The sequence below is a fragment of the Sorex araneus genome, chromosome 2 (assembly GCF_027595985.1).
Source record: "Sorex araneus isolate mSorAra2 chromosome 2, mSorAra2.pri, whole genome shotgun sequence".
In the NCBI taxonomy this organism is placed as follows: Eukaryota; Metazoa; Chordata; class Mammalia; order Eulipotyphla; family Soricidae; genus Sorex; species Sorex araneus.
In genome coordinates, this window is record NC_073303.1 from 136,946,157 (window position 1) to 136,971,085 (window position 24,929).

The 24,929-nt window shown below is 40.7% G+C and overlaps 1 protein-coding gene and 1 pseudogene across 1 annotated transcript in view; both read left to right on the plus strand.

Annotated features, from left to right (window-relative positions):
- PARP9 (poly(ADP-ribose) polymerase family member 9) overlaps positions 1-24,929 on the plus strand; it is a 49,921-nt gene that overhangs the window by 7,592 nt on the left and 17,400 nt on the right. The window contains exons 4-6 of the mRNA XM_055124501.1: positions 3,570-4,417; positions 17,862-18,044; positions 19,608-19,826. Of these exons, the coding sequence (XP_054980476.1) occupies positions 3,570-4,417; positions 17,862-18,044; positions 19,608-19,826 (1,250 nt within the window). The remainder of the gene's footprint in view (positions 1-3,569; positions 4,418-17,861; positions 18,045-19,607; positions 19,827-24,929) is intronic.
- Positions 393-912, plus strand: LOC129402579 (60S ribosomal protein L29-like; annotated as a pseudogene).

A 24,929-nucleotide genomic window follows, 5' to 3' on the forward strand; every position in this document is an offset into this window, starting at 1 on the left:
AAGGGCCATGTTGGTTGGTGATTAGTTGCCATTTATTCCATTCTCCCCACACGCCTGTTCCAATCTCACTAAGCCCCTCATTCCCATCTCCTCCTGTCTCTTTTCTCCCTCCACACCCAGACTCACCGCCTTGGTCTCTCTCAGTCTCTCACCAACTCCCTTCATTCGGGGTAAACCAGACCCAGGTCCCATAGTACAATCAACATATGAAAACCCTCTACTCAAGGGAGAAATACCACCTCAGGTGTGTTTCTCTTTTCCTTAGTCCAACAATCATTTAATTAACATCTTAATTCTACTTCTTAATATTATATATTTTGTATGGACACAGTAAGAGATTCATTAAGCTCTTCCAGTTCCAGCACTTCGGGAGCCTTCGTCATGGTGCAGACATGGCCAAGTCCAAGAACCACACCACACACAACCAGTCTCGAAAATGGCACAGAAATGGCATTAAGAAACCTCGGTCACAGCTATAAGAGTCTCTTTAAGGGGTGGACCCCAAGTTCCTAAGGAACATGTGTTTTGCCAAGAAACACAACAAGAAAGGCCTGAAGAAGATGCAGGCCAACAATGCTAAGGCCATGAGTGCCCGTGCTGAGACCATCAAGGCCCTGGTGAAGCCCAAGCAGGCCAGTTCTTCACAAAGAAGAACAGTCGCAAGCTCAGTCGACTTGCATATATTGCTCACCCTAGGCTTGGGAAAAATGCTCGTGTCCACATTGCCAAGGATCTCAGGCTTTGCCGGCCAAAAACCAAGGTTGAAACCAAGGATCCAAGGATCCAACCAAGGCTAAAGCCAAGGTTCAAATAAAGGCTAAAGCCAAGCACCAGAGTAAGACCCAGACAGCTGCAGCTCCAGCACCAGCTCAAGCTTCCAAATGTGCCCAGGCCCCTGCCAAGGCTCCCTAAGAGGCTTTTGTCAATGTGAGCATGGAAGAACTGGTGTGATCTCTGGGCTGTCTCCAGTCTGGGTCCTCCTGTGCTGTTTGTACAAATAAACCTGAGAGCAGGGGGAAAAAAAGAGATACATTAAGCTTGTAGGGTGGCTCTCCTGGGGGCATCTCACTATAGATCTCAGACTACAGTGCTCAGGCCAGATTAATCTTTCCTAACCCTAGCAGCGTCCTAATCTAGTTGTTACTTTCTGGATCATGACAGAATTTGTCCATGACCATGTTCTTAACATAGTTAAGTATTATGACGCTTTGGCCTGACCCATTTCAATGCCAGTGTAGCTCACAACTTGTCCTGGGCCCATCCAGTGCCTCGTCCGGGACCCTGCTTTTGGGGTGCTAGGAAGTTAGGGCAACTGAAGCTTAAGTCCAGAGAACAGATGCCCTGAGTGAATATTATTCAGAGTCTGTTAACTCCCAACTTACAAAAGTATAGCATTAACTGTTTTCCTTTGTCTATACAAAAAGGACATTGTTCTGAAGTAACTATACAGAGGACTTAAGGAAAAGAGAAAAGCAATATTTACAAGTTAACAGAGTCTGATTAGGAGATAAAGGTGATTGACTGGTTGGGGAAGCAGAGCACAAGGGAAGAGGTTACAAATAAACGCAGGGATGGGAACACTGTGATGGGAGTAACCCAGTAAACCAAAGCTCCCCGTGACAAGGCAGAAAGAACAAATCAATGTTATCCTATAAAAGAAAGAAATTATATGCAAAGGACTCTCATTAAGATTTACAGCAGATTTACCAAATGAAACCCTCTGGGCTCAAAGGCAGTCATGGGGTATAGAAAGGAAAAAGAGTTCAATGAAATGAATGCCCCACCAAGAGTACTTTATCCAGCCAGACTCTCATTCAGATTTAAAGAAATGATACATAACTAAATGGATAAACTACAATTCAGGAACTTCATAGACTCAAACTATCTTTATAAGAAGAACCAAAGGGGCTAATTTAAGATAAGATGAATTGGGGGCTGGAGCGATAGCACAGTGGGAAGGGCGTTTGCCTTGCACGCGGTCGACCTGGGTTCGATTCCCAGCATCCCATATGGTCCCCTGAGCACCGCCAGGAGTAATTCCTGAGTGCATGAGCCAGGAGTAACCCCTGTGCAATGCCAGGTGTGATCCAAAAAGAAAAAAAATAAGATAAGATGAATCCCACAAACACACCAAACTCTGGAAGAAAGATGGCACAAAACTCCATGACAATAATCTTTCTCAATGTCAATAGGCTTAATGTACCAAGTTAGAGACACAGCCAATAGGCTTAATGTACCAATTAAGAGACAGGTGATTCTCTGGATTAGAAAATTTAACCAACATTCTTCTGCCTGCAAGAAACACATCTGAATAATAAGAGCAAACACTGACTATAAGTCAAAGGTTGAAAGACAATTCCTCTAGCCAAAAAAACTCCCTCAGAAAATCCTCTTATTTGGTACTAATTAGGGCAGCCTGACCACCCTAACCACATTAGACCAATAGTCCATTGGCCTCTACTCAATCAACATTCTTCCCCCACAAAAAAAAAAAAGCTACAGTAAGTCCAAGAATCCAAACTTCAAAGGTCACAATGGTAAAGCAATGCAGAAACCCCCAGGTTTAGTTAGTGAAGATGCTAGCCCACATGACCCAACCAGTAATGATGATCTACACAAACTGTTTACAAGGACTTTAGGATGGAGCCCTTAAGGATGCATAAGGAGCTTAAAGAAACAATGGAAATCATTGCCAATAAAATTCAAAAGGATCGAGAGCAAAAATGAGGGAAATACAAACAAAAAATGTATGTTAAAATATATTGGACATAAATAGCCTGGCTCAAACACAGTGGGGTCTAGCTCAGCCACTCTCAGAGTGTGAACTTGAGGAGTCGAGATGGACCCTGAGGGGCTCATAGGAAAGCAGTTAACTAACCACATTTTCCTTCAGAGCTACTCTGAATGCTGAAGTAAGCAACACATTTTATCTGTCACAGACAGTCAATAATACTTAATCAGTTTTAATTCCACCAAAATTATGTCTAAAACTAAGGCCTGATAAAGAATTATTTAGGCTAACACTCTTGTCTCACACCCCTAGTATTTTCTAGGATCACCTCCTAAACAAACTTAACCAAAAATCCTTATTCCAAGGTTTGCTTTTAAGTGAACTGACAAGAGCACTTAAAAGTGACTAAGACACTGACAAGAGCAAACAAGTTATGAGTAAAGACGCTACTAATATTTATAATTCTTAATTAAATTCTTCCCCTTACTTGTCCCTTCAACCAAGATGGTCTTTCCAAAGTCAACATTTTTACATAAATAGAAAAATTCATGCATTTCCATTTACAGTGTTTTTTCCACCATCGTATCACTGAATCTACTACTTTGTACTTACTTTGTGTCACGCACCTTAGTAAGCACTTTATGAATGATCTACTGTGGAAAAATTTTGGATATCATTGGTCCAGTTACATGTCTGTGTGAAAAGGACAATTAAGAAGGTGGATAGACCTTGAAGAATTTCTTTCTTTTTCATGTAGGAAAACTCAAACCCCTAGTGAAGTTTTATATTTTTCAAAAGAACTCTTGCTCATATTTTCTTTCTTTTTTTCCTTTTGCAGAGACTGATACCCTTGGAAATACTCATAATTGGCAAATTCCCATTTGTTTTAATGACCTCAAAATTTTAAATAATAATAAAAATCTGCTTTGTCAAGTCCTTCAGATGAAGTTTGAGTGTCTGTCTGCTTTGGATTCTCCAGCCCAGGAAGGTGACAGCAGTGACTCTCTGCCAGTATACAGGAAATTACTGGCTCCTGGACTAGAATTATCTGTCTGGAAGGGTGACCTTACCAGGCATGCTGTTGATGCCATTGTGAATGCAGCCAATGAAAACCTTTTACATGGTGGAGGCCTGGCAGGTGCCCTGGTGAAAGCTGGTGGCTATGAAATCCAACAGGAAAGTCAGCAATACATTTTCAGATACGGCAGTTTGTCAGTTGGTGAGATAGCTGTCACAAGTCCATGGAGGCTTCCTTGCAAATGCATTATCCATGCTGTTGGGCCGCAATGGCAGGAGCTAAAGAGAGAGGAATGTATTTATTTTCTGCAAAAGGCAATTACAAATATTCTGAATCAGGTGACAGCCTCTGCTGACATAGAGACAGTAGCAATTCCAGCATTAAGCTCTGGAATTTTCGGTTTCCCTCTGTTTTTGTGTACTGAGATTATTGTGAGAACTATCTGGACCTATTTCCAAAAGAAGCAACTGGCCGGTAATTTGAAAGAAATTCACCTTGTAAGCAATGAGGATGCTACTGTTAATGCCTTTAAAAGAGCCTCAGAAGTCATCCTAGAAATGAAGGAGCTGCGATCCTGGGTTCCTAAAGAAGCAGTGACTCATATCAATGAAATGGTTGTGAACAATCTGACTCTCCAGGTTGTCCAGGGCTACATTGAATCACAGGAGGTGAGTCCTTATTCCTACTTTTATATACTACTAAAGGTGACCCCTGTACTGTTAATATCCTACCAGATATGTTTCAGTACACAAAACTTCAAACACTGTTTTAGAAAGCATCATTTTTTAAGGTTATGAGTGTGGAGTTCAGAGATTGTCATCTGAATTCAAGTATAAACTTTGCTATTGACTGAGTTACTTTTTCTTCTGGTTTTCCTATTCCTCATCAGTAAATTTTTTCCGACTTTATTTAAATACTGTGGTTTACAAAGTTGTTCGTGATGATTTGTTGCAGGCATTCAATATTCTAACACCAATCCCACCACTACTGTCACCTTCCCTCCACCATTATCTTTATTTTCTCAAGCACTTCTCTTGCCTGCCCCTGTAGCAGGCCCACAATGATTTATTTTATATTGCTAGTTACCACTAAATGGCTGAGTAATCAAAAAGTATTTCCATAGAAGAAAATATGTGAAAATTATTGTATCTGACCATGGGGACATTAAGTCTTTGTTTGAGGGTTTACTAGGCTGTTGTTGCAAGGTAAGCCTTCTGTGTTAATGTTTTTGTTACTTGAGTTTGGTTGACTTCTAATCTGATATGCTACTACTGGGATGTCAGTGTTGTAGAGTTTGGAGATGTCTCGAAAATCCAGAATGGTTAACTGGGCAGTCCTGTCAGAGGTATGCAAATTACTAAAACTAGTTGATCTTTTTTTGAGATTTATTTATGAATCACTGGGACATGGCCAGTAGATGAACATACTTGGAAGTGATGGTGGAATGCAGACATGGCTTCTGGGCTTCTGGAAGTACAGGGAAGTGTGGGGGAAGTTGCCCATCTCGACTCTGAGAACACGTGAGGTTTCAACCACCAAAACCTGCGTACCTAGAGTTTTCTGCAGGTTAGGTTTTCTGTGGATCCCAGACGAGGTGGTGGAGTCCAGCCAGAGGCATGGCAGTGGCTTTGGGGTGTGGGAGCAACTGCTGGAGCTAGTCCATCTCCCTCCCTAGATCGCCCCAAAGGTCTCAGCCAGTACAGGTATCTGAGAAATTTGTGCAGCTAGTTGCTTTATTTCAAGATTTATTTATGAGTCTCTAGGATAAGGCTCGTAGATGAGCTTATATAGTGGCAGAAGTGGGATATATGCCTCATTAGTAAATTGAAGAAAATAAGAGTATTTTTTAAAATTTTTTAATTAGTGAATCACTGTGAGGTACATTTACAGACTTAAAAACTTTTGTGCTTGCATTTCAGTCATACAATGATCAAGTACCCATCCCTCCACCAGTGCCCATTTACCACCACTAATGGTCCCTGCATCCCTCCCACCACCCTCTCCCAGTGCTCTCCACCCCGCCCCGCTTTTGTGGCAGAGCATTCCCTTTGGCTCTCTCTCTCTCTTTTTGGGTGCTGTGGTTTGCAGTATAGGCATTAAGTGGCCATCATGTTCTGTCTATAGTCTACCTTCAGCCCGCATCTCCCATCCCGAGCAGGACCTCCTAGCACCCTTTACTTGGTGATCATTTCTCTGTCTGAGCTGCCTTTTCCCCCAGCATGTGAGGCCAGCTTCTAAGCTGTGGAGTAATCCTCCTGGTACTTATCTCTACTGTTCTTGGGTGTTAGTCTCCCATTCTGTTACTTTATATTCCACAAATGAGTGCAATCTTTCTATGTCTGTCCCTCAGAAAATAAGAGTATTTTATAACTGGGCTTGGTATTAAAAAAAAAAAAACACCTGGCTTTCCACCCAGATGAGACACTGAACACATGAATGGCTCCTCCGTTCCTGAGCGATCATTATCCTGGAGGCCCACTAACTACTTTTGGCACCCAGGGGTTTCTTGCAGAAATGCCTCTAGACTGTGAACTAAGCTACGGCCCCATGCCGCCCCAGGAGGGAAAAGGTTTTTCTCTCTTGTTCTTTCCTTTCGGCAGCATCATGGCAACTACCATCTTTTAGAACCCACTAACAGGTATGAGCTTGCAGTTACCGGGTGCGCAGGAGATCTCGGGATGGGGGTGGTACCAGTGCTGCTTTCCGCCCAGACGAGACCCGGAGCAGCCACACACAAATGGCTCCTCTGTTCCTGAGCGACCATGATACCAGAGGCCTACTAGCTACTTTCAGCACCCAGTGGCTTCTTGAAGAAATGCCTCTAGCCTGTGAACTAAACTACAGCCCCATGCCACCCCAGGAGGGGAAAGGTTTTTCTCTCTCGGCCTTTCCTATCAGCAGCGTGGTGACCGCCATCTTTTACAACCCACTATACAGAGGTACGAGCTTGCAGTGATGCAATTTCTGGCAGAAATTTCTCTGGACTTAATTACTAAATACCAGAAATCCAAAACCTCATATGCTCTTCATTCTCAGCAATGGAAAGCATATCATATGATGCCTTTTCAGCAGGCCTGATTGTTGGGGAAAAATTCCAAATAATAATAGCGAATTTTCTGTTGAAATATTGAATGTAATCAAAGTAAAGAGAGATTAAAATAAAAATCATCAGCCACACAGGTAGCAGGATGGGTTGGAGGAGGGTATACTGGGGTTCTTGGTGGTGGAACACGTGCACTGATGAAGGGATGGGTGTTTGATCATGGTATGACTGAGACTTAAACCTGAAAGCCTTGTAACTTTTCTCATGGTGATTCAATTTAAAAATAAATAAATTAAAATTTTTTTTTAAACCCTAGAATATAGTGTGGCATGTGGTATTTATAATTGTTATTACTATTCTTTTCATTTTTTATTTTGGTGAATTATCATGAAATATAGTTATAAGTTTTCATGTTTGAGTTTCAATCATACAATGATCAAACACCCATCCCTCCACCAGTGCACATTCCCCACCACCAATATCCCCAGTATACCTTCCCTTTCCCACCCTCCCCTGCCTCCCTGGCAGACAATATTCCCCATACTCTCTCTATACTTTTGGGCATAATGGTTTGCAATACAGACACTGAGAGGTCATCATGTTTGGTCCTTTATTTACTTTCAGCAACATCTCCCATCCCAACCAATTCCTCCAACCATCATTTTCTTAGTGATCCCTTCTCTATTCCAGCTGCTTTCTCCCCTCCGTTCACAAGGCAGTATTCCAACTGTGGAGCAATCTTCGTGGCTCTTGTATATACTGTCCTTTCGTGTCAGTCTCATGTTATGTTATTTTATACTCCACAAATGAGTGCAATCCTTCTATATCTGTCCCTCTCTTTCTGACTCATTTCACTTAGCATGATACTCTCCATGTTTATCCATTTATAAGCAAATTTCATGACTTCATCTCTCCTAATAGCTGCATAGTATTCCATTGTGTAGATGTACTGAAGTTTGTTTAATTAGTCGTCTGTTCTCAGGCACTCAGGTTGTTTCCAGGTTTTGGCCATTGTGAACAGTGCTGCAATGAACATATAGGAACAGATGTCATTTCTGCTATGCTTTTTTGCACCCTCAGGACATATTCCCAGAAGTGGTATTGAGGGGCCATATGGAAGCTCAATTTCTAGTTTTTGAGGACTGTCCATATTGTTTTCCATAAAGGATGGACCAGTCGGTGTTCCTACCAACTGTGAAAGAGCATCCCTCTTCCCCACATTCATGCCAGAACTGGTTGCTTTTGTTCTTTTGAGTGTGAGCCAGTCTCTGTGGTGTGAGATGATATCTCATTGTTGTTTCCATTTGCATCTCCCTGATGACTAACAATGTGAAGCACTTTTTCATGTACCTTTTAGCTATTTGTATTTCTTTTTTGAGTAAACTTCTGTTCATTTTTTCCCCAATTTTTAAGGGGTTGCAGGCTTTTTCTTGTACAATTCTACTAGTGTCTTATATATCCTGGATATAATCCCTTACCAGATGGGTATTGGGTAAATATTCTTTCCCATTCTGTGGACTCTCTTTGTATTTTGGTCACTGTTTCTTCCAAAGTGCAGAATCTTCTTAGTTTGATGTATTCCTATTTGTTTATGTTTGTTTTGACTTGCTTGGTCTGTGGTGTTTCATCTTTAAAGATGATTTTAGCTTCAATGTCATGGAGAGTTCTGCCTACATTTTCCTCTATGTACTTTATAGGTTCATGTCTGGTATTGAAGTCTTTAATCCACTTTGATCTAACTTTTGTGCCTAGCATTAGACAGATGCCAGAGTTCATATTTTTTGCAGGTAGCTATCGAGTTTTCCTAGCACCACTTGTTAAAGAGGCTTTCCTTGTTCCACTTCACATTTCTTGCTCCTTTGTCAAAGATAAAGTGGTCATATATTTGGGGGTCTATGACAGAATATTTAAGTCTGTTCCATTAGTCTGCAAGCCTGTTTCCAGCCCAGTACCATGCTGTTTTAATTACTACTGCTTTGTAGTAGAGTTTGAAGTTGGGGAAGGTGGGGCCACCCATCTTCTTTTTCCTAAGAATTTCTTTAGCTATTTGTGAGGGTTTATTGTAGCATATTAATTTCTGGAGTGTTTTGTCTATTTCTTTGAAAAATGTCATGGGTATCCTGATAGGAACCACATTAAATTTGTATAGTGCTTTGGGCAGTATTACCATTTTGATAATGTTAATTCTCCCTATCCATGAGCAGGGGATGTGTCTCCATTTCTTAGTTAAGCTGATTCCGAGGCACTTGATTTTCTGAGGTACTATTATGAGCAGGATTGTTTTCCTACTATCTCTTTCTTCTCTTTCATTATTTGTATATAAGAAAGCCATGGATTTGGGGGTGTTCATTTTGTAGCCTGCCATTTTACTCTACAGAGCTATTTCTAGAAGCGTTTCTGTAGAGTCTTTAGGGTTTTCTAAGTGTAGTATCATATCATCTGCAAATAGTGATAGTTTGAGCTCCTCCTTTCCGATCTGTATGCCCTTAATATCCTTTTCTTGCCTAACTTCTATCTATGGTCAGTACTTCCAGTACTATGTTGAATAGGAGTGGCGAAAGTGGTCAACCTTGTCTTATACCCGATCTTAGAAGTAAGGCTTTTATGGCAAGCATTGTCCTCAATGGGTAAAAACTAAGAGCCTTCCCTCTGAGAACAGGGACGAGACAAGGATGCCCACTCTCTCCACTTCTGTTCAATATAGTACTGGAAGTACTTGCAATAGCGATTAGGCAAGAAAAAGATAGTAAGGGCATTCAGGTAGGAAAGGAAGAAATCAAGCTCTCACTATATGCAGATGATATGATACTATACCTAGAGAACCCTAAAACCTCTACCAAGAAACTCCTAGAAACAATAGACTCGTATAGTAAAGTTGCAGGCTATAGAATCAATACCCAAAAGTCCATGGCTTTCCTACATGCAAATAATGAGAGAGAAGAAAGTGACCTGAGAAAAGCAATCCCATTCACAATTGTGCCTCAAAAAATCAAGTACCTCGGAATCAGCTTAACAAAGGAGGTAAAGGACTTGTACAATGAAAACTATAAAACACTACTTCAGGAAATAAAAGAGGACGCGAGGAAATGGAAAGACATCCCCTGCTCATGGATTGGAAGAATTAATATTGTCAAAATGGCAATTCTCCCCAAAGCATTGTACAAATTCAATGCGATCCCTATAAGGATACCCTTGATATTCTTCAAAGATATGGAGCAAGCGCTCCTGAAATTCATATGGAACAATAAGCCCCCACGAATAGCTAAAGCAATCCTTGGGAAAAAGAAAATGGGAGGAATCAACCTCCCTACTTCCAACTCTACTTCAAAGCGGTAGTCATTAAAACAGCATGGTACTGGAACAAAGGCAGAACTGCAGACCAATGGAACAGGGTTGAATACTCTGACATACACCCCCAAATATATTATCATCTAATCTTTGATAAGGGAGCAAGAAATGTGAAGTGGAGCAAGGAAAGCATGTTTAACAAATTGTGCTGGCAAAACTGGACGGCTACATGCAAAAAAATGGGCTTAGACCTCCATCTATCACCATGTACAAAAATCAGATCAAAATGGATTAAAGACCTCAACATCAGACCAGAATCCCTAAGGTACATTGAAGATAAGGTCGGCAAAACCCTCCACGACATTGAAGCCAAAGGTATCTTCAAAGCTGACACTCCACTGGCCAAGCAAGTGAAAACAAAGATAAATAAATGGGACTATCTCAAACTAAGAAGCTTCTGCACCTCAAAAGAAACAGTGACCAAAATACAAAGACAATCTACAGAATGGGAAAGGATATTCATGGAGTACCCATCCAATAAAGGGTTGATAACAAGGATATACAATGCACTGGTTGAACTCCACAAGAAGAAAACTGCCAACCCGATCAAAAAATGGGGTGATGAAATGAACAGAAAGTTTTCCAAAGAAGAAATCCGAATGGCTGAGAGGCACATGAGAAAATGTTCCACATCACTAATCATCAGGGAAATGCAGATCAAAACAACAATGAGATATCATCTCACACCACAGAGACTGGCCCACATCCCAAAAAACAAAAGCAACCGGTGTTGGCGTGGATGTGGGGACAAAGGGACTCTCCTTCACTGCTGGTGGGAATGCCAACTGGTTCAGCCCTTTTGGAAAACAATATGGACGATTCTCAAAAAATTAGAAATTGAGCCCCCATTTGACCCAGCAATACCACTCCTGGGAATATATCCCGGAGAGGCAAAAAGGTATAGTAGAGATGACATCTGCATTTCCATGTTCATTGCTGCTCTGTTTACAATAGCCACAATATGGAAAAAACCAGAGTGCCCGAAAACAGATGATTGGCTAAAGAAACTCTGGTATATTTGCACAATGGAATACTATGTAGCTGTCAGAAAACATGAAGTCATGAAATTTGCATGTAAGTGGATCAACATGGAAAGTATCATGCTGAGTGGAATGAGTCAGAAAGAAAGAGACAGACATAGAAAGATCGCACTCATATGTGGAATATAAAGTAGCTGAGAGGTACAAGCTTACAATGTTGCTATTCCTGGCAGACATTTCTCTGGACTTAGTTACTAAAATACTAAAATACAGAAATCCAAAACTATGCTGCTGCTAGTGCGGCCTCCTGACCTCATATCTCTTCATTCTCAGCAATGGAAAACAAATTACCAAATGCTTTCTTTTCAGCAGATCGACTTTAGGGGGGGAGAAACTCCAAATCAATAATAGTGAATTTTTTTTGTTTAAATATTGAATGTAATCAAAGTAAAGTGAAAGTAAAGTGAAATTTACCAGTTACACATGCGGGGTGGGGGGCTGGGGAGGTGGGGGGAAGGGGGGAGGTATAGCGTGATTCTTGGTGGTGGAATATGTGCACTGGTGAAGGGATGGGTGTTTGAGCATTGTATAACTGAGACTTAAACCTGAAAGCTTTGTAACTTTCCACATGGTGAATCAATAAAAGAATTTAAAAAAAAGAAGTAAGGCGTTTAGTTTTTCCCCATTGAGAATGATGCTTGCCATCGGCTTGTGGCGGATGGCTTTGACTATATTGAGGAAAGTTCCTTCGATGCCCATTTTGATGAGAATTTTCATCATAAATGGGTGCTGGATCTTTTCAGATGTTTCTCTGTGTCTATTGATATGATCATGTAGTTTTTATTTATTTTATTGATATTATGAATTATGTTGATTGACTTGTGAATGTTATACCATTCTTGCATCCCTGGGATGAATCCTACTTGGTCATGATATATGATCATTTTGATGAATTGTTGGATTCCATTTGCTAATATTTTGTTAAGGATCTTTGTGTCTGTGTTCATCAGGGATATTGGCTTGTTATTCTCTTTCTTTGTGATATCTCTGTCTGCTTTTGGTATCAGGGTGCTATTTGCTTCATAGAAACTGTTTGGAGACACTTCAGTTTCCTGGAAAAGCTTAAAGAGGATTGGGAGTAATTCTTTAAAGATTTGGAAGAATTCACTAGTGAATCCATCTGGGCCAGGACTTTTGTGCTTGGGGAGACTTTTTGTTACCATTTCAATTTCCTTGATGTTTATAGGTCTGTTCTGGTATTCCAGATCTTCTTGCTTCAGCCTCAAGAGGCTATAGGAACCCAGGAATTTATCCATTTCCTCGATGTCTTCTTGTTTTGTGGCATAGAGCTTCTCAGAGTAATAATCCCTGAGGATCCTTTAAATTTCTGTAGTTTTTGTTTTGATGTCCCCTTTTTGTTTCTGATTCAGTTTATTAGGGTTTTCTCTCTCCCTTTCTTAGTGAGTCTTGCTAGATGTTTTTTGATCTTGTTTATTTTCTCGGAGAATCAGCTCTTGGTTTCATTGATATTTCAGATTATTCTTCGGGTTTTCATCATATTAATTTCTGCTATGAGTTTTATTACTTCCTTCCTCCTGTTTGGATCGGGCTCCTTTGTTGTTTTTTCTTTAAGCTCTGAAGCTGTGAGGTTAGATACTTATCTGGTCTTGCTCCTCTTTCCTGAGGAATGCTTGTAGAGCTATAAACTTTCCTCTTATCACAGCTTTTGCTGTGTCCCATAAGTTCTGGTAACTCGTGTCCTCATTTTTGGGCGTTTCCAGGAATCTTTTGATTTCCTTTCTAAGCCACTGGCTGTTCAATAGTGAGCTGTTTAATTTCCAGGTGTTTGATTTTATTTTCTGTTTGTATATGTGATTTACTTCTGTTTTCAGTGCATCATGGTTTGAGAAAATCATTGATACAAATCTCTGTCTTCTTAATTTTATGGAGGTATATTTTGTGGCTCTGTACTCAGGAATCACTCCTGGAAATGATCAGAGAACTATATGGAATGAAAGAGATCGAACTTAGGTCAGCTGTGTGTAAAGGCACACTCCTTAACCTCTACTATCTCTCCAAACCTCTATTTTCTTTTTAAAAACTTCATTATCTGTAAAAAACTAAGGCACACCGAGGGGCGTGTGCACTCATGGGCTCTCTGAACGGCTCTGTCTCACCACCCGTGTTCAGTGCTCTGGAATTGCTGTGTGTGGCTGTTGGTCAAGGGCAGGCAACGGAAGGAAGAAGGCCAAACTGGCTGCTCGATCAGTTTACTTCATTCTCTCTCTCTGCTTCTCTCCCGGCTCTGGATCTCTCTCTGGATCTCTGGATCTGGCCCTTCTCTGTTCTTCTGTGTCTTCTCGTGTGTCTCCTTCTCTGTTTCTTCTGTCTTCTTCTGTCTCTCCTGTCTTCTTCTTCTGTCTCTCCTTAGTGCCCCCACTGTCTTAGTTTATATAGAAAATTGCATAGGGCAGTAGCACAAAGGTGGGTTTAACATTAATAAATCAACAAAGAAGGGTAAGACCATTTTTTGAGGAGATTAACAAAATCTCATCTAAGGAAATCTCATATTAGGAGATCCGCTCAAGGGTGGGGGTCCAAACAAGGGTGCGTCAGGATGTGAGCTAGTAATCTGCTTAAATAGTTACAGTAAATCTACTTCTAATATTTCTAATAATGTAATTCTGTATGAGCATAGTAAGAGATATAAAATTTGGTTCTTCCTGAGGACATCTCACTATACATTCCAGACCACAGTCCTCAGGCCAGGTTAATCTTCCTAACCCCAGCAGGGTCCTAGTCTCGTCATTACCTTTGGATCATGACAGCATTGTCCATGATCATGCCCTCAACTTATAGTTGAGTTTTGTGGCACTTTGGCCTGGCCCATTTTGATGCCAGGGTAGTCATAGCTTGCCCTGGGTCCATTTAGTCCCTCATTGGGACCCTGCTTTTGGGGTGCTAGAAACTAAGGACAACTGAGTCGAGAAAGCAGATGCCCAGGAGTAAATATTATTCAGAGTCAATCAACTCCCAAGTTACAAGCACAATATGAACTGTCTTCCTGTGTCCATACGGAAAGGACATTGCTTTAAGGTAAACTATGCAAAAGACACTAACTTACAATACAAGTTCAGAATCCTTAGAAGGAGCTGATCTTACAAGATAACAGAATCTGATTAGGAAAAGGTTATTAACTGGTTGGGAAGGAGGGTGCAGAGAAGAGTTTACAGATAAACAAAGGAATGTGAGTGTCTCCAGAGCACTTAAACCTAAACTCCTTGTGACAAGGTAGGAGGGACAAACCAATGTTATCCTACAATTATCGACGTGTTTTACCCTTGTATTATCTCTTCAGTTCCATCTTTTATTTATTTTTAATATACTATTGAGGGGACAGAGATAAAATACAGGGGGTAAGACTCTTGCCTTGACATGACTAACCCCAGTTCAATCCCTTATACAAAGTCTGGTCTTCTGAGCACTACCAGGAGTAATCAGTGAGCATAACTAGGTGTGGCTCAACCTTCACTCCCCAGGAAACTATTAGTGAGAGGTAACATGGATTACAATAATGTTTATTCTTAGCTTTAGATACTGTTACTGTACCACACACACCACCAAAGTACCAGTATTCCTCTACCACTGACCATCTTTTCTTTAAATATGTACTACTTACCTTAGAAGATAAGAAACACTAGGAAGCATAACTTTCCTGAGAAATTTTATTTTTTCCTGTTCACAGAAATTTGCCTAGCAAAAAGTAAGTACAATGGAGCATGAGAATGAACCATTTATTTTTAGAGTTGAAAAAAACCTCATAGGGGATGCTCAAAATGTGGAGTACGAAAGTATATGCCAGGAAGTTGCTGACAGCTATTTTTGCAATAAAAAATCGTCATTAACATCACTAATTGTCATGCTTTAGTTAATTTCTAAATAGGACAGACTCATGCAATAAAATGATTTTTAAATGAGTTTTTAATCATTCTTAATCTATTATTTTTTATTTTTTTTTATTTTTTTTTTTTTTGCTTTTTTGGGTCACACCCAGCGATGCTCAGGGGTTACTCCTGGCTTTGCACTCAGGAATTACTCCTGGCGGTGCTTGGGGGACCATATGGGATGCCGGGGATCGAACCCGGGTCGGCCGCGTGCAAGGCAAACGCCCTACCCGCTGTGCTATCGCTCCGGCCCCTTAATCTATTATTTTTTGTGGATTCAACACGTTCAAAAAGTTCTTTTAAAATTCTTGTGAGACGCCACTGGCCAAGAAGTGAAAACAGAGATAAATGAATGGGACTATCTCAAACTAAGAAGCTTCTGCACCTCAAGAGAAACAGTGACCAAAGTACAAAGACAATCTACAGAATGGGAAAGGATATTTATGCAGTACCCATCCGATAAAGGGTTGATAACAAGGATATACAATGCACTGGGTTGAACTCCACAAGAAGAAAACTGCCAACCCGATCAAAAAATAGGGTGATGAAATGAACAGAAGATTTCCTAAAGAAGAAATCCGAATGGCTCAGAGGAACATGAGAAAATGTTCCACATCACTAATCATCAGGGAAATGCAGATCAAAACAACCATGAGATATCATCTCACACCACAGAGACTGGCCCACATCCCAAAAAACAAAAGCAACCGGTGTTGGCGTGGATGCGGGGAGAAAGGGACTCTTCTTCACTGCTGGTGGGAATGCCGACTGGTTCAGCCCTTTTGGAAAACAATATGGACGATTCTCAAAAAATTAGAAATTGAGCTTCCATTTGACCCAGCAATACCACTCCTGGGAATATATCCCGGAGAGGCAAAAAGGTATAGTAGAGATGGCATATGTATTTCTATGTTCATTGCAGCACTGTTTACAATGGCCAGAATCTGGAAAAAACCAGAGTGCCCCAAAACAGATGACTGGTTAAAGAAACTCTGGTACATCTACACAATGGAATACTATGTAGCTGTCAGAAAACATGAAGTCATGAAATTTGCATATAAATGGATCAACATGGAAAGTATCATGTTGAGTGAAATGAGTCAGAAAGAAAGAGACAGACATAGAAAGATTGCACTCATATGTGGAATATAATGTAACTGAGAAGTACAAGTTGGCTACGATGCAACTTCTGGCAGATATCTCTCTGGACTTAGTTACTAAAATACTAAATTAAGAAACCCAAAACTGAGAGGCCGATAAGTGTGGTCACTCGACCTCATACCTCTTCATCCTCAGCAATGGAAAACAAATTATCTAATGCTTCCTTTTCAGCAGGTCTGACTTTAGGGGAGAGACTCTCCAAACAATAATAGTGAGTTTTGTTGAAATATTGTATGCAATCAAAGTGAAAGTAAAGTGAAATTTATTAGTTACACAAGCGGGGGAGGGCTTAGGGTGGGGGCCTAGGGGCGTGGGGGGGTTAGGGGTGTGAGGGGGTGGGGTGGAGCTATACTGGGATTCTTGGTGGTGGAATATGAGCACTGGTGAAGGGATGGGTATTCGAGCATTGTATAACTGAGATTTAAACCTGAAAACTTTGTAACTTTCCACATGGTGACTCAATAAAAAAAATAAATGAATAAAATAAAATAAAATTCTTGTGAGAAAAGGCACATGAAAAAGTGCTCTGCATCACTAATCATCAGAGAGATGCAGATCAAAACGACCATGAGATACCACCTCACACCACAGAGACTAGCACACATCCAAAAGAACAAAAGCAACCGCTGTTGGAAAGGATGTGGGGAGAAAGGGACCCTTCTACACTGCTGGTGGGAATGCCGACTGGTTCAGCCCTTTTGGAAAACAATATGGACGATTCTCAAAAAACTAGAGGTTGAACTCCCATTTGACCCAGCAATACCACTGCTGGGAATATATCCCAGAGGAGCAAAAAAGTATAGTAGTCTAAGTGACATCTGCACTTATATGTTCATCACAGCACTGTTTACAATAGCCAGAATCTGGAAAAAACCCGAGTGTCCTAGAACAGATGACTGGTTGAAGAAACTTTGGTATATCTATACAATGGAATACTATGCAGCTGTTAGAAAAAATGAGGTCATGAAGTTTACATATAAGTGGATCAACATGGAAAGTATCATGCTAAGTGAAATGAGTCAGAAAGAGAGAGACAGACATAGAAAGACTGCACTCATCTGTGGAATATAGAATAATAGACTAGGAGTCTAATACCCAAGAATAGTAGAAATAAGTACTAGGAGGTTGACTCCATGGCTTGGAGGCTGATCTCTCATTCTGGGCAACTCAGAGAAGGGAGCACCAAGTAAAATGTGGTCGGAGGTCATGCGGGGGAGGAGTGACACGTGCCGAATGTAGACTAGAGACTGAACACAATGGCCACTCAACACCTTTATTGCAAACCACAACACCTAATCAGAGAGAGAGAACGAAAGGGAATACCCTGCCATAGTGGCAGTTTGGGGTGGGGGGAGACGGGACTGGGGAGGGTGGGAGGGACCCTGGGTTTACTGGTGGTGGGGAATGGGCACTGGTGAAGGGATGGGTTATCTTATCGAACTCTGTATGGGGGAAACATGAGCACAAAAATGTATAAATCTGTAACTGTACCCTCATGTTGATTCACTAATTAAAAATAAACTATTAAAAAATTAAAAAAAAGAAAAACAGTAAAAAATAAAGAAATAAAAATAATAAAATAAAATTCTTGTGAGAAATAAAGGTTTAAATTATTCCTGTCCATTTTCCTTTTTAGACAGAGGTAATTGTGTCAAAATCGATTCTACAAAAAGCAGGGAAAAAAATGGAAATGGAATTATTTTATAACATGAATAAAGAACCTAAAGATGAAGACTTCTTATTGGTCACAGAAGGAAATAATTTGACCTCTAAATATGAATTCCATGTGTTGTGGAATCAAGATTTTCACCAAAGCGAGGTAAGGTAAAAATAATAAAGTCTCTTTATATAGCTGCACATAAAGTCTTCGGTGAAATTCCTCATGCCTTTACACCTACCAAGTGTTATTGTCAGGTAGTAGTCTCCATTTCCTGCCACTTCTATGAATACCTGAAATACTAACTACATATTGTTGACATGTAATCTTAAATTTAATTTCATATATTTTTAGTTCATATCTAAGTGTTCGGCAGACACATCAGACTTTCTTCAGTCTGCACAGCTATTCACCTTTCCACACTGTGACCTTGGGAGCCTTTTTCTACTCAAGTGAGCCTTTATTTCAGCCTCTTCAGCTTTGCTTTCATCTGAAAAATTCCAGGAGCTCCTGGGAGTTCCCTTCCAGCATCATTTCTGCCAAATATAAGACCTGTGATTCTTTTTCCACCTGTGCTTGGAGTAGAGCCAGGCTTTCTGTTCAACCTTACACCTGAGGTGCATGAAACTCATACATTGAAAAAATAAGGAAAACCTCCCAGATGTGGAGCAGGGAAATTTAACCCCCTCTCTCCTTGTGTCTCTCTTTGTCTTGTCCTTTTGCTGTTCTCTCTTGACTAGAGAGAGCCCTCAAATCCAAAATTGGTCCTTATGCCACTCAGTTTTTCAAGGTTCTTCACAGACAACTTCCTGTATTAGTATTGGTGGGGGTAGAAAATTTGAATCTGCTAAATGTGCCAGAACGTATTAAACAGAAATGTATGACAGATCTTTGTGATATTTAATACATGCTTCTTAACTTCTTTTACCCTGTGACATCTTTGTCGAACTTCTTAGAGCTTTTCTGCTTGCTGACCTGGAGGGGATAAACTGAAGGTTGCCTCTCTGACTTGGAGAGGAAGGGTAATGCTATATAAACTGGGAGAAATTTCCCACCTATGATTTGCTAAAGAATGTAACTTATATAAACCATGTTATATAAACTGGGAGAAATCATAGAGCTCACACATCCTGAATGACCACTCAGTTCCTTTAATTCCTTAGTCTTAATTTCTCAATGTCTAAACCTTACAGCTCTAGTTTTTACTAAAGATTGAGACCTTTCCTTTCCCCTAAGTATGGACGTGTTCTTGAGGGAAAATAGAGGTTGGCATTATAAAATATGGGCAGGAACCAGGGCTAAGGATCCTTTCTTGGGGGAGGGGTTGGATTTGGGACCCATACTCAACAGTCTTCAGTGGCCACTCCTGGCTTTGTGCTTAGTTAGGGTTCACTTCCAGTGGGGACAATCTGGATAAGACCAGGGTTGATCACATGCAAGGTGAGTGACCTTATCCCCTGTACTATCTTGAAGCTCCTGAAGTGAAGTCTCAGTTTTAGTCTTTGCTTGGGGATACACTTTTCAGTGCTCAAAGCAAATCTCAGTTCAGTGCTTGGGGAGTGTGTGGGGGGAGAGGGGCAGTTACAGTAGCAGTGCTAGGGCAGCATAAGTCCATGAGTTGCTTAGGACAAGGCTCTGGAAGATAAGCATATTCATGAACCCTTTGGAATATCTCCCCAGCTCCTGAAGTCGAAGATTAATTTAAAGTTTGTGTTTTTCCTACAGGTATTATCAATTGTAATGGACAGGTGTTTGTCAGAATGCATTTCACGAAATATAACTTCCATTTCCTTTCCTGCACTTGGAACTGGAAGCAATAATTTATCAGAATATGAAGCTGCAAAGGTCATGTTTGAGAAAGTGTTATCATTTGACTATCGTGATTTAAAAAAAAAACTTACTATAAATTTTGTGATTCTTCCAGAAGAAGAAAAGATATTCGAGGTAAGTTAGTATCTTAGAAATGTTCTACGGTTCATTCTTTCAACAACATTTATTTGGTATCTCTAATATACTGAGTGGTCATTCAGGACGTGTGAGCTCTCTCATTTTTTCTTGAATATCTGATTGATATATATATTTTTTAATTTTTGGCTTTTGGGGTCACACTGGCAATGCACAGGGGTTACTCCTGGCTCTACACTCAGAAATTACTCTTGGTAGTGTCAAGGGACCATATGGAATGCTGAAAATCAAACCTGGGTCGGCTGTGTGCAAGGCAAATGACCTACCTGCTGTATTATCACTCCAGCCCCCATGACTGATATCTTATATCCAGCATATTTAAAGCAAATTTGTTATCTTCTGTCCTTCAGTCCATCAACTTTCTTGGGCAAGTTAATTTACTTATTATGCTTCAATGTCTTCAACTTTAAAAGGGCAATAATTACCATCTGAAGTAACTATTGTGAGGATTAAATTAGTTAATACAGGTTAAATACTGACAACAGAACTTTTTACACAAAGTTTTCCATAAAGATTAGACATTGTTAGATTAATTGTAAATGACCAATAGTTTGCAGAATACTGAAGTGAGTAGTAATTTAAGTAAATTGCTGTCTCTTTTCCAATAAGATTGTAATTTCTTTAGCTATAATTAGATTTCAAGCTCTCAATTAGATCAGAAGTTCTTTTAAAGCATGAGAATATTCAAATGCAATTTTAAAAAAATCATTTGTAAGTGACCTCAGAGGGAAATGAATAATGGTCAAATATAAATGGATGGATTTGTAAATAGGAGAGTGTGTCTGTTAGTCTGAATGCAGGATGCATGTACAAATTCTTTTGTTTGTTTTTTTGTGAGGGCAGTTGGAGTCCAGCAGTGATCTGGGGTTACTCTTGGCATGTTGATTGGGGTTCGCTCCCATGCTTAGGAAACCATGCTGTTAATGGGGATCCAGCCCTTTGAACTTTCTCCCCAGCCTCATATGTTCTCCCCAGCTCTTTTCACTTCCTCTTGACCTTTTGTTGTAGAGTAGCAGGACAAGCTAAATTTCTAACAAGTTAATATGTTCTTGAGTGAAATATACACACATATAGGTATATATATATATATATAGGCATATATATATTGGGCATATATATTTGTATTGGGCATAATTAACACATTGCTATGCTGATCTACCTCTGATCCATCTTTGCTTTAGTTCTGGATGGTATTTTCAGAAATAAAGTTTAATGTTTTTGAGGAAAATTACAGGCTGGAGCGATAGCACAGCAGGTAGGGCACTTGCCTTGCATGCAGCCAACCCGGGTTCGATTCGTTCGCCCCTCTCCGAGAGCCCAGCAAGCTACCAAGAGTATCTCACCCGAGTGGCAGAGCCTGGCAAGATACCAGTGGCATATTCGATATGCCAAAAAATAAAAAGAAAAGAAAAACAATAGCAACAAGTCTCACAATGGAGACATTAACTGGCGCCCACTCGAGCAAATCGGTGCACAACAGGATAATAGTGATACAGTGATAGAGTGAAGGAAAAATACAAATACAATGAGCTGAAAATGCAGCACTTTCAAATAGGTCTTCAAGACAGGCTATGATTCTGCCAACAGCACTAACCCAATGCTAGTGTCACTTTCTAGACATGCTTCTGGCTAATACAATATATGAAAGCTCAATGCTTAATTTTTTATATTACTATACTGATTTTCAGAGTGGCTAAACCAGATGACATTTCCATAAACAGTGGATGAATCTTGGCTCTTTGTCTTTTTTTTTTTCCTGCTAGAAATTGAACTCAGTGTCTTGTGCATACTAGGAATGTGCTCTGCCACTTGAGTTTTCTCCCCAACTCTACTCTTTCTTGGAATAAATGTAGCACCGTAGCACTGTCGTCTCACTGTTCATTGATTTGCTCGAGCGAGCACCAGTAACGTCTCCATTGTGAGACTTGTTACTGTTTTTGGCATATCGAATATGCCTGGCACCTTGGCCACCTCACTCCTTGAAAGCAGAGTATGATAATCGGTACTCTAAGTATATCCTGTAGCATTCATGATACACCATATCTGTATAAGAGGAATCAGGTACATCTAAAAAGAGAGAACTCACTCATTTCAGCTGTAGTCTATGGACTCCCCTGGTGGCTAATAAAAACAGCTGACAGTTTTGTGTTACCAGTTACTGTGCCAACAAGCTGTTTTATTTCATTTCCCTCTCAATACTGTGATGATGTCTCAATTGTCATCTCCATTTTATAAACAAGTACATACACACACTCACATACTAAAAAAAGATTTAAAAGGCCTGTTCTTCAAACCCATGTCCTCCTGGGAGCACACATCTCACTTGCTAGTCTTTGTTTCTTTGCTTGCTCATTTCCATTCTGGAGAAACCTGTGTATTCTCCCTTTCTCCCCCCTTACCTCTTTCTTAAGTTTCAATAAACCTTTCTTGCTTGAAAAAAAAATTAAGAGATGGGCTTAGGTGATGGCACAGTGGTAGGGAACTTGTCTTGCATGTGGCCAACCTGATCTGACACCCAGCACCATATGTAGGCCCCCAGACCCTGTCAGAAGTGATCTCTGAGTGCAAAGCCAGGAGTAAGCCCTGAGTCCTGAGCAACACCTGGTGTTTCCCCCAAACAAGCAAACAAACAAAATTAAGAGACCATATATGTTTAGTTTTGTAACTCTAAGGAAGGGATTGTCCTACATAGTAATTCATATTGGTGATTGTTCTGTTTGGGGGTCACACTGGTGAAACCCATGCTCAGGGGTTACTTCTGACTCTGCACTCAGGAATCACTCCAGATGATGCATGGGAGACCATATGAGATCCCAGGGATCAAACCCTGGTCTACCATGTGCAAAGCAAGCACCTTACCTGCTGTGTATCTCCAGCTCCATCAGCAATTATTTTTACAGTAATTTACCCTGATCACTGATTATTTCTTTAGCATATTTTTAATAATATACCTCTTATATATCCACATAAAATCACAATATGTGTGCATATATATGTATGTATGTATATATATATATATACATATATATATGCACGAAGACTCTTCGGCCTCTGATAAGCACATCTTTTTCCTAAATAAGTCTCTCAATAAGGGGGCTATATGTTTGGAATTCTAGATGGCAACCCACACAGTTGTTCAAAAAGGGTGTTATCTTTCTAGATTCTATATTTCATAAAATGGATTTTTCTTTTTTTTAATTTTTATTATATCACCATGTGAAAAGATACACAGTTTTCAGGTTTATGTCTCAGTTATACAATATTCAAACACCATCCCTTCACCAGTGCCCATATTCCACCACCAGAATCCCCAGTATACCCTCCCCCACCCCCCACTGTATAACTGATGAATTTCACTTCATTTTCTCTTTACCTTGATTACGTTCCATATTGCAGAACAAAACTCACTATTGTTGCTGGAGTTTCCCCCCAAGAAAGACAGCCTTACTAAGGAAGCATTTGATAATTGGTTTTCCATTAAAAGATTGTATGTTTTCAGTTTTTAGAAAAGGTCACGCGGCCGCATTAGCGGCCGCGCGGCTCAGATGTGTTCCAGTCCTGCAACCCGGAACGGTGTTAGTTGCTGCTCAGTGTCGCCAGGGCTCCATTTGGAGAAGGCGTCCCAGCTGTACCTCCTCCACCTGGATCCCTGGTGTTGTTGGCCCGGGTTCCGGTCCGGAGCATTCTCCGGCCGCGTTGCTCACCAGACTGCCTGGCCTCTTCTCTCGGATTTTTCTTTTTTGAGAATGGAATTTTTGGACATCTAGAACTGATCTGACTCAGGAAAACCAACCTACACTAAACTCATAGTAAACCTATACTTCGGTTCAGTACATACTCATTAATTCTCTAGTTCATGAATGACATTGAGCAAATAACTTTAGTTGAATAAAATTTTTTTTCACTAGTCATTCATTCGTTCAGACAAGCCTCATGCATGAAGGAACTGGCAGAGGAACCCAGGTGTGTAGGACCCAGGGCTGAGATCTCCAAGGCTGCTTGGATCGGGACTGGGCCTCTTCCACCCAGATTCCCCATTTTCCAGTAGTTAGGAAGTCACACCCAGAAACTGCCCCGGCACCATGTAATCCCATTATTGGCCAACATCCAGAGACTATAAAACCAAGCTCCCAGATATAACTAGACATCTTATAGCCTAGTTCTCCCTCTTGGACAACCTAGCAAGCTTCCAAGAGTTTATTGCCCACATGGAAGAGCCTGGGAAGCTCCCCGTGGCATTTTCATATGTCACATACAGTAACAAAGATGGGTCTCATTTCTCTGACCCTGAAGAGCCTCCAATGCAGTACCGTTGGAAGGATGAGTAAAAAGAGACTGCTAAAATCTCAGGGCTAGGATGAATGGAGATGTTACTGAGCCCGCACAAGCAAATCGTTGATCAGTGAGATTACAGTGATACAGTGATACAGTCATTCATTATGTTAGGGCTCCTGAGTCCACCTGCATATCTGTGAGAGGTGATGGTTGGTCACTCATTTGGCTTGTTTAGGGGACGAATATGGTGGTGCTCAGGGTTCATTTTGGCTCTGCACGCAGGAATCACTCCTGATGGTGCTCGGGGGACCATATTGGAAACCTGGGATGGAACCTGGTCAATCATATGCAAGGCAAATATCCTACCCACTGTACCATCTGTCTGGCCCCAAGACACCTAACTTTTAAAGGATTTTTTTTGGGGTCACACCCGGCAATGTACAGGGGTTACTCCTGGCTCTGCACTCAGGAATTACTCCTGGCAGTGCTCGGGGGACCATATGGGATGCTGGGAATCGAACCCGGGTTGGCCATGTGCAAGGCAAGTGCCCTACCCGCTGTGCTATTGCTCCAGCCCCTAAAGGATTTTTAAAGAACTGATTTTTATTCACTTCCTTAATGACTGTTACTATCAGTTATTATCAGAAATACTCTCTTCTTTATTCCTTTTTCAAGTTCTTGAAGGGACAAACAGGGAACTACTCTGTCATGACTTCAGGAGGTACTAAATAAGGTAATATTTAGGGGGTTTTGTCCTAGGAACAATAGCTGCAGATACAATTTATGAAGAAAAAGTCATACCGATGG